The sequence below is a fragment of the Sinohyriopsis cumingii genome, chromosome 18 (genome assembly GCF_028554795.1).
Source record: "Sinohyriopsis cumingii isolate HCF-2022 chromosome 18, ASM2855479v2, whole genome shotgun sequence".
Classification (NCBI taxonomy): Eukaryota; Metazoa; Mollusca; class Bivalvia; order Unionida; family Unionidae; genus Sinohyriopsis; species Sinohyriopsis cumingii.
The window spans coordinates 45,298,488-45,309,886 of NC_142978.1; the positions used below are offsets into that span (position 1 = coordinate 45,298,488).

Sequence of the window (11,399 nt, forward strand, 5' to 3'; positions counted from 1 at the left end):
TGTCCTGCTATTTGTCTAAGCCGTTATCACCACAGCTTAAAAGAATTGCAGCACGTGGAGCAACTTTCTTAAGCCTCTCATTAAATATGCTCAGATTTATTGGTTCCAAATTTTCAATTTTGCGCTTCATAAATGTTTTCAGGTAAGTCACCATATTTTAGTTTCTTAAACACAATATTTTGAGATTTCTTAGGACTGAGTTTCCTTTTCCGGGGTTGGTTCCATTTGCATTTTGTAGACGTTGATGCATTTAAACCATCTTTCTGGGTATGAGTTATGTCCACCAGGGCATACAATACACAACCATCATAGCTCATAACGAATTTTAAAAAATGTTATGTCGATAAAACGAGACTCGATGGAAATTTCATCAAGATGTTGGAATCTGGTTCTCTTATCCGTGGAAAGATTAATTTATATTTATTTTGTCATGACGATGAGTCTTATAAAATGGCAAATGCAGAGACGTGAAAATATCTCGAAAAATTGTTATGTAAATTTATGTGTGAAAAAATATAATAAACTTTATGACTAACAGCGATGTGTAAAAGTTTGTGTGAAATATAAAATAGAAACCCCAAAACAGCGCAATAGTTGTATATAATGGGTTGTTTCTGAGTCAAAAATCCCATTTTGTGCGACGACGATGATGCTTTCCATGGTGGTCTTTAGGTGGTAAACGACTAAGAAATCCATTTTGTTGTCTCAACTAATTGAATTCTAGTATGTTTTGATTACCTTGGGTCTATACGGTGAGACTGTGTTTTCGTCCCAATACAAAATGGGGGTTTGGATCAGAAATCCCCTTACACAAGTGCTATATATCCAGGAAACGTACTGTTTATAATACGTTTAGTTATATTCGAAACACTAAAACGTATATAAATGAAAAGGACAACAGCGAATGTAACCTGTGCAATGTCTTTTCTCCCATCGTCTCTCCCTATATCTCTCATTAATTGCTTATTTTTCTAACTATATTTTAAATGTGGCTTTTTGTTTGTTTTGCTCTGGAATTGTATGCAGTGTTTGACCTTGTTTTCAGATACATTCAAATATGTGTCGAATCAATCATATCGTTGGATCATTTTCGTATGTTTCTGGAAAGGACTTAGATAAAACAATATGATATACTTTAAAGAAAACAACTAATTATCTAAGCTGCATTTCTCGTTGATCATCCCTGATGTTTCTTTCTTCAAAGGGATATTCTTTCCTATTAGAACGGTGTCTAGGCTTTCATGATCTTTTGTTTTTTGATCCTGTTCTACATCTGCGCCTGCGGGAACAGGGTCCAAATTGGCAAATTTTGGATCCTTTTCCGACTCCTTCTTATCAGATTGTCGTCTCTTTTCCGTCTCATGTGTCTGAACTTGTGTTATCGAATTCGGTTGTTCATCTGTATATGGGGAAGCTGAAGGTTCCTTTGATAATGTCGTCCACTGTCTCGGAATGCTCACTTGGGGTATGTTTTCTTGAGAATTCGATAACATTTTCGAACTCTCATGTTTTCCCGACTCCTCGAAATCAGATTTTCGTATCTTTTTCGACGAATGTTTTTTCCGATTGAGCAATCTTAGGATTACAAAGAAAATATTGATGATGATACTAATAATGAAGATCACAAGTATAAGATATGACCACCAAGGAATTCCCGTCGTCTCAGCGGAGCCTATGGGATTAAAACAAAAAGAGAATATTGATTGTTTAGTTGGAATAAATAAATGTTGAGACTTCAAGCAACTGAACTAATTTTGATCTAAGTTAAACATTGTTTTACTAATATATTGGAGGAAAGTTATCTGCTGACATTGTATGTCCGGTAGGCCAGATTAATTTCTGGATCTGTATATGTCAATATTGCAATTGGTCATGCTACAGTCAATAGTTGTCGTGGGTCATTTATCAAACGTTCACTCGGCCTTGCATGTAAAATGAAACTAACCTTCCGCAGTAAACAAATGTTTATTATCAAGGAAAGCATATGACTATTTAACATATGTTATAGATATTTTTCAACTCTGGATTACATTATATTTATGATACCAGATACAACAAGCATGACACGTAATTATATCGACATCATCTACCAATTTTTTTAACCAAGCGAAGCGGTAAAATATGGTTAGTGTTTACTGAGCAAACGTTATTTCAAACTCCGCACAAATATACGCTCAGCTAAATGTCCCAGATTTTAGTTACCTCGGCGATACATATGCCGTATTTATTTACTCGAATATGCAAGGTAATTAGTTACATAAAAGTGTTTGGAAGCTGTATTACTTTCGCCTATTAGCACTAATACCTAAATCATAAAACAGAGCAGCTAAATCACACGTCTCATTAACTTGGCATTCACCTGTTGTAGCAACTGCATGCACCACAATCACATATTATTAGATCTCTGTATACAATTAGACAGCCCTAAAATTCTTTTTTATTATTCATGACGTAGATTTAGCCACGTGATACGAGTATATGCTCTTAAAAAAGTAACAGAAAAGAGTGAAACACAAAAGGCTTTGTAAAATCGAACAAATAATTAATTTCCCTAGAATGCAAAGTGAAAATGAGAAGAAGAAAAAAACTTATGGTATCGCGAATTAAATACCCCAAAAATCCAAGAATTACAGACACAAGTCCTAATAATAAAAAAGTCTTGAATAAAACTTAGTACAAGTTCCGAAGTGATCGAAAACTGAAGGCGATGACGTGTCTGTTATAGCGCATGGGAAGCTGATGTGCCTAGGTCTTTTGTTGAATCACAGTAATATAATTTCAGGTACGAATATATTATAAATTCCAGTGAATATCTTTATCCAAGCATTTTATCAAAGCACCTTTGTATTGCCAGAGAAAATAATCATTTGAATTCAATAATTTGAAGGAAAAAAAATACAATTCAGCCCAAACTGATCAACACAACTTGAAGGTGCTAGATGTTAAAGCACGACTGGTAAAATCCTCACAGTTACAAGATATATAGTTCTCTACTTGACCTTAAGTCACACTTAGTATTTTCTAAGAAAAATACCAAAAAATAACCCTTCTAAAATGATCTAATGAGCCATGTTTACTTACAACACAATAACCTGTAGAATTCACTTTGACAATTTCAAAAACCCGACCCAAATAATCATATTTATTATACCTTGTTTACCTGAATAATAATCCTGATAGTAAGCTCATAGAGACAGAGAATCATTTAGCTATGTATTAGTTACTGAGATAAAATGAAATAAATTTATGTTTTAGAAAGCCATTTAGGTCAAGCAGAAATGAATTCAATTTTGGACAATGTGTAGGCCAACATACACTTTTACATTACAATAGCATGTAATGAAATATAAAAAAAAAAAATAAAACTAACAAACAAACATTAAATTAAATATACATAACACCATGGATTACCCAATAATCATATAATGTTTGAGGAGGAAAGTTAGCATAAAGTACGTATGCATGCATGCATGCATACATGTATGTATGTAGGTAGGTAGGTAGGTAGGTAGATATGACGGCACCTCAGCAAAAAATAACAAACACTGGATGGAGAGCTTGTGTCTCATTTTAGCGCATTCAATATACAAGGAAACATAATCAAACCTTCTGTTCCACCGCAGATTTCCTCCGCCTTCTTGTCTGTAAAATACAAACATTTACTTGAAATTAGAAACAAAAGTTCACTTTCACTTCCTGAAAGAGAATCGGAGGAATGATTAAGCTTACGACATATCTGTACTCGTTAAACCCTCAGTGGCCATACAGTTCTAAGCTGTGCTTCCATTAAATTAGCAAGTACGTTTTTGTATTTTGTTTCGCATGTGCCAGCAAATATTGCATTTTTTTCAGTATAAGTATAGAGAATAAAACTGAAGAATATAAACATTCTATCTTTCAAAATTATACAATAAATCAAATAATAATAATAATAATAATGAGGACTTTGTATAGCGCCTAATCTTAAGAAGCTCTAAACGCTTTACAACATTAGACAACACCTATAAGATAAAAAACATATAATGATATGATTAGAAAAACAAACACCATGAAATTAGAAAACATTAAAAAACATGCTGAGAATATTTAAGGTAGGAAATCATTATTAGGTCCTTAAGTTTGTTCTTGCAGTCGAAATAAGTGAGTTTTGAGAGCCCTCTTGAATGTGATCACTGTGTCTTTATGTCTAAGTTCAGTGGGCAATTCATTCCACGTTGCTGGGTCCTGGTATGCACAAGAACGCTGTCCATATGACTTAGTTTTCATAGTGGGAATAATGAGTATACGATTGTCACAAGAGGAGCGTAAGTATCTTGCTGGTGTGTACTTATGGGGGAGGTCGGATAGGTATGTTGGACTAGAGTCCGACAGTGAAACATAGTACAGAGAACAAATTTTGTGTTTGATTCTCGATCGAATGGATAGCCAGTGTAGGGTACATAGCAGCGGGGAGGTGTGCTCTGATTGTGTTACTCTAAGTATGATCCAAGCAGCTGTGTTTTGAACTTTTTGAAGTTTCTGGAGCAGATATTGAGATGAACCAGACAGAATTGAGTTACAGCAGTCCAGTCTTGAAAGTACTAATGAACACACAAGTGTTTTAGTGGCATCAGCTGAAAGATATTTGCGAATTGATCTGATGCGTCTCAGCTCAAGATATGCAGCCTTGCATATGTTCATGACATGTTGGTGCAATGTGAGAGTACTGTCCAGAGTAACACCTAGGTTTCGTACTGATTGTGTGAATTTAATGTTGGTGTTACTGATATTTATTGTTTGAGGTAAAGGATGCGAATGAGAAAGTCTTTGTGTTGTGATCAATTGTTGTTGTTCAAGGGTTTAACGCCATTTTTCAGCACAAGATAGGCTATACATGGCGGCCAGTACAACTGGTGGAGGAAGAACTCTGGAAAACCCAGGGAAGAACCACCGACCCACGAGAAGCTACTGACAGGCTTTCCCACATACCCACGCTAGCCGAGCCTTGGACTCGAACCCACGCAGACAGAGGTGAGATGGCATTGATCCGGAACGGTGAGCGCTTTAGACCACTCGGCCACTCGAGGCCCCATGTTTTGATCAGAATGGCCTCAGTTTTATCATCATTCATCTGCAGCTTGTTCCATGTCATCCATGATTTCACATCAGAAATGCACCTCTCTACACCTTGGATGGTAGCATCAACTTCAGTTGGGTGGCTAGATTTGTATATTTGGGTGTCATCAGCGTACAATTGGTGAGACACTGGATGATGATCTATGACACTTGAGAGCGAGTGAGTGTACATGTTTGCGGGGTGGGGGGGTGCGTTTGCACACAAAAAGTTTATGTATGTTTTTAATGTTGTTTGTTTTGGGCAGTTGTTGACCAGTGGTGAAGGTGATTGCTTTTGGATCAGAAGATCCTTGTTTCCAGTTCCAGGTGAAAAGTTTTGCTAGATGAAATTGACTGTCAACTGCCACAATCCCCCATCAGTCTCATATAATATACATTGAGTTTGTGAGATATGGTGGTCTAGTGGTTTAGGTCCTTGCCTCTGGATTGGAAGGCCAGAGTTCAAATTCTGTTGTGACATAAATTTTGTCTCAGATTTAAGCTAACTGGCTATAAATGACTGAAATATTGCCCATTGGCCTTAAAACCCAAGTTGTACAACCATCTGTTTCATTTACAGCAATCTTTAGACATAACCGGTTGTCAGTTTCTGACATACTATCAATAGGCCAAAAACCCAACTTGTCCATCCACACAAATAGTTAAGTAAATGAACGAAATAGAAAGAAAGGAAACAATACAGTCTGACCAAGAATATATTTATTAACCTGAAATATATTATCAACACGTATTTACACTTTTTAATACTCATTGCTTTATACAACAATGCCTTATGTGATAAGTTTCATAGAACAACCTGGTGCATAATTAAATTAAAAGCACCCAAATCTGGCAATCATTTGAAAAATAACCACATACTATTATAATAATATTTCTCATCAGCAAAGTTCAGTTCTCATCACCATCATGGATTAGTGATTGTAGAAGATTTGACAGTCCAACACATATTTTTAAAATTTTTGAAGCTTGTGAAAGAGTAATTGGCATAAGACCTTGAAGAATACGATAGTATTTTGCTCTTTATATTGCCCTTTCCACATCAATCCTGAGACTGGCAATTCTCTTTGTTTCCTCAACTTGACGGCGGTTAAATCTTTTATTTTTTAATGATGGAATTATAAGATGAATGCCCCTTGGACTTGTAAGGTCAGATATCAGAAAGCCCTTATCAGCAATAATAGCATCACCAAACTGGCACAAGTCCAGAAGTCCTGATTTAGTAACTAATTGTTTATCACTGATGCTTCCTGACCATAAGTCGGACACAAATGTTATCATTCCTGATGGACTGATTCCCAGGAATGGCTTCCATGTCATATGCGACTTGTAATGTGAATACATTAACGATTTATTACCTAATGACTGTGGCGTTTCGGTATAAATTAAAAGTAATGGCAGTTCCCCGTGATTGGTTGCCACCTGATCAATGTGGAATTGTTAACGAAATGCTCAACGCTTGTAAAAATCTTCGGACCAAAATCAACTATAAAGTGCACGTACGAAACCCACAATTACATTTGCGATTGGGAATGTGTGCAAGCAAAGTGCATCGGGTACATGGATTTCGCCAGCAAGCTTCGATGCTCTCTTATATCCAGATGAACACATATCTGACATCGGATGCTAACAATGAGTTTGAGAAAAACTGCTTCAAACTTATGAATTGTTCCATGTTCTCAAAAACAATGGAGAAATTGCGAAAGCGAATTTAAGTTGAACCTTTTCAGGATAGTGAACAAGACGAGTTCTAAAGGCTTTTTGCTGATACAGCATCTCAGTCCCTATTCTCTGGTGGAGTTATTGTCACATATAGTAAAACAATCCAAACTGAAGCTAAAAAAAGACCTATCAATGTTGATGCATCTGTGCTAGACTTGTAGAAGATACTCGTGTAGACGTTTTATTACGACAAAATAAAACCGTTTTACCAGGATTGTGGTTAGATGCTAGATACTGACACCAACTCCTTGCTGATGATTATAATCACCAACGATGTCTATTTTACAACAGTGAGAGTCCAAAAGAACCCCCGTTGTTTTGTAGCAACAACAAAAATAAATGTCACTGGAAAATTAAAAGACGAATGCTGCTCTCTAAAATGTGTTCGAATGTGGTATGAACCTTAATTCCCATCTGTTGATCCATAGGATCTAGGAAGAACATGAAAAAGGTTAAAGATATTCTAGCAGTGATTGTGAATACAAATCTTTGACTTGACATGTATATAAATATCCTCGCGAACAAAAGGCATTTCACATATTTATATCAGCGGTTCAGACTTCGTTGAGAAGGAACTCATCCGCCCTTGATTCAGCCCCTTCCATTGACGATCTTGTTTCAAGTCAAAATAATCTTGTTCTTTACGACAATGTGCTGCTTGAACACTAAATCAATCCGCAATAATTTTATTCCTGAGTATAAAAGATCTGATCTCGTACACCTATTGAATGATGTCTTTGCGCGAGTATTTCAGTTTGCCATATATCGGATGAGGAACTTAACAGTGGTATTTTCGCAAATTAATCGGTTGTGCTTTTGATGGATGATTGTACACGTTGAACTACGCTGGGGCACGTAAAACATTGAATCAATCAATGAATACATTCGACGGCAAAATATTGTTACAGACTGACACAAAACCTCAACTTTTCAAACATAAAATTGAACGTATATTCGGTCCAGTCGTTTCGATTATATCTTCACCGTACGCAGGTTATAGACAGTCTTCCGTGAAAACAATTATCGGTTGGCACGAACATATTAATGTAATTCCCGAGACAAACGATTTTTGCGAGCACATCCTCTCAGTAGTCTTCCCGAGAATAACTCATTTGTACTTTTCATGGATGGTTGTACAACTTGGGAAGATAAAATGGCATCGATCAATGAAGAGATTCGACAGAGGATTTTATAGACTGGTACAGAATAAAAGAAATTCAAACACGAACATGAACCCATACTAAACTTCGTCATCTGCTCCCTACGCGGTAAACTTTTGCGGTGGTCAATAAAAACGAAGCTAAACCGGCCTGAAGACATAAATTAAACCAAATCATCAGCGTGGGACCAGAAGGGTCTGGATATCATATCGCATCTGACAGTATCAGAATTCCCTCGACGATTCAGTGACAGTTAAGAAAGTTTACGAATAACTGCACAAATTTATTTACTGTCTGAGTTCTCACAAAACGGTTCAAGCCGGTTTATTCCATGCAGATTTTATACAAAAGGTCTCAATTTCACGGATTTTGACCGGTTTCAAGCCGATTTATTCTAAGCCAAATGTATGGCTTAAGTCTTGATTTGACAGGTTTTATCCGGTTTTAGGCGGTTCAATCCGGTTCCAGGCGGTTTCATCCGTTTCAAACCAGATCAAACCAGCTCACACCATTTTTTTTCTGATTCAAAACCAGTTCAAACTGGTTTATTAGAAGCCGATTTTATGGACAGGCTTCAACCGGTTATAAGCGGGTCAATCGGTTCAATCCGGTTCAGATCCTTTCCATTCGTTTCAAACTAGAACTATCTAGTTTATCATTGTTCAGAAACAGTTCCAACCGGTTTATTACAAGCCAATGGTATGGCTTAAGAATAGAGTGGACAGGTTTTGACCGGTTTTAAGTAGTTTAAACCGGTTCAATCTGGTTCAAACTGGTTCCAACCACTTAAAACCAGTTGATCCTGGTTCAAGATCAGTTCACACAGGTTTATTACGGACCGATTTTATTGCTTAAGACGCCATTGGACATGTTTAAACCTGTTTCAAGTGGTACATTGTTCAACAGGACTAAACCAGTTAGCCCGAATGAGACCTGTTTAATCCGGTTCAAACTGGATCAAACCGTTCATCACCAGCTTGATCGGAATTCTTACAAGGTGATTTTTACGCAACAAACTGGATTTTACGGCTTATAGCCGTATCAAACGGCTTTACAAAACCGGTTTCAACTGGTTTAGTCCAGGATAAACTAGTTTGAAACAGTCTATTTCGAGTAAACTAGTTTGATACGGTTATAAACTGTCAAATCTAGTCAGATCCGTAAAATTGGCTTGTAATAAACCGGGTTCAACTGGTGTGATCCAGGAACAAGATTGTACCGACAATGATCTGTAATGAAATGACTTGATACAGTGATGACCAGTCTAATCCAGTACTATGCGAGAAAAGTAGCTTGTAATAGATTTAATTTGATCCAGAAAACCCAGTTTGAACTGGATTTGACCGGTCTGATATGGACTATACTGGTTTGATCCAGTTAAACCGTGTCCAATCCAGTTTGATACGTACAAATCAGCACGCAATAAACCGGATTCAGCTGATTTGATCCAGGCTAAATTTGTTTGAACCGGTCTGATCCAGAGTGAACTGGTTTGATATCGATAATCCCTCAACAGTCTAGACTGATGCTTAAAAATAAGCTTGTAAGGAACTGGTTTCAAACGGTTTCATCCAGGATAAATTAGACTGCACCAGTTTGAACCGGATTGAACCGATCTGTTCCAGCGTAAAACTTGATTGATCCGATTAAAAGCTGTCCAATCCAGTCTGATGAGTGGAAATCAGCTCGTAATAGACATATTTCATCTGGTTTGATCTATAATAAACCGGTTTGAACTGGATTGAACCGGTTTGATCCGGATTATAATGGTTTGTCCTGGTTAAGACCTGTCCAATTGAGCAACTGTAGGCACGGATCTATGGATACAAAATCTGATTAAAGATGTTTTCCATTCTGCGGCATGTAACGGCAATGGTACACAACTTATATTGCCTCATGTTTTAGAAAATTACATATTATCATACCTTACGCGTGACAGTGAGATAAATGATATCCTTTCATAGATGCCTGAGTATTTGAAAACAAAATCACTTCCATTCATGGCAACTTGTTGGATGCATTAATATATTTGCAATGTCCACAACAAACGTGATAGAAGCTGATCTTTTCGCAAATAGGATGGTTCTGACTATGACCCGTGCTCCCACAGGGAGTTTTGTTAAAAGAGCTTAGCAAAGCGCGTTGAGACCAAAGGCTTTTGCAAATCTATCAGATACGTGCCATTTTATAAGTCAAAGAACTTAATTTGAGAAAGAAATGCAACTGAAGATTTTGGTGGAAGTAGTAAGTGCTTCATAACCAATAAAGAATTCTTATTTCAGCTAGCTAAATTGACTGTCATAAAGCAGCTGATATGCAATTTTCCACGTATTCAAATTGTATACAATGTTTTAAATTAAGGTTAGAGATAGAAGTCATAGAGGTCAATTACATAGCAGAGGCCCCTACAAAGAGCATGCAAGTAAAAAAGCATTAGTTGGTAATATGAATAGCAAAATATATTTACATTTTTGCATCTTACATTTCCTCAAAATGCACTTTTTTAGTTCTGAAAATTCGATTTATATGACATATGTCAATAGTTCCGCAACGTGATCCACACTGCGAAATTGTACTGCAATTTGAACTGTATTTCCAACTGCAATCAAATTATCTTACTTCATTAAAAATGAGATGAACGTTTTATTCTAAAGCGTTGTTTTGAAATTTCATTTGAAATAATTCATATTCTTCCATATTATTTCAAGCAATCCGTGATAGAAAAGAAATAACAATGCAGCCGATTCTAGACTGGTACCTCTAGTGCGGCACCACGGCTCAAATCACGTGTACATTGTACAGAAATGGCACAGCTAATAAATAAATGGGAAATATGAACTCGTTTCTTTTCGGCGTAATACTTCACTCCCACGGTCGTGCAGTATTGCTCAGAAAAACTTGTTCATATTTTCCCCACACAGTAAAATACATATATTTTATTATAGACACACAATTACACATACTCGCATTTCCAACGCAGTTAATATTGACTACAAGTAGCAGTATTAACGGAATTAATTAACTGTGCACAGCTTCGTCCAGTGGTCCGCTACAAAATTTAGTTCCTTACCTTATGCCAGTATCTATGTGGATTAATGCGCTATGGGCGAATCACAATTGGATATACGAAAGTTATACAACAGTATATCAAATTCTTTTATATCAACACTTTAAAAGCTATTTTATTTTGAAGGTAAATCGGTGTAGGTGGGTATATATACACATGCTTATCCCATCCACAAATCAGAGTTATAATAACGGCAAAAAGCAAACTACCTTTCTATTACAATTCAACGAATGAATTGACATGAATTTCTGTCTGCCGTCAACATGAGTCGTCTCGTCGACATAACGTTTACGAGCAAAGGTGGTTAAAGAAGAAAGCAACAAACAACAACTTCCTTC

The 11,399-nt window shown here is 36.6% G+C and overlaps 1 protein-coding gene across 1 annotated transcript; it reads right to left on the minus strand.

Moving 5' to 3' along the window:
- Positions 1-403: 403 nt before the first annotated feature.
- Positions 404-3,639, minus strand: LOC149776545 (uncharacterized). The gene is made up of 2 exons (XM_089942443.1): positions 3,607-3,639; positions 404-1,672 (listed from the first exon to the last, which is right to left on the minus strand). Exon 2 carries the CDS (start codon positions 1,491-1,493, stop codon positions 1,149-1,151), a length of 345 nt encoding a protein of 114 aa, XP_089798569.1. The 5' UTR covers positions 1,494-1,672; positions 3,607-3,639; the 3' UTR covers positions 404-1,148.
- Positions 3,640-11,399: the final 7,760 nt, after the last annotated feature.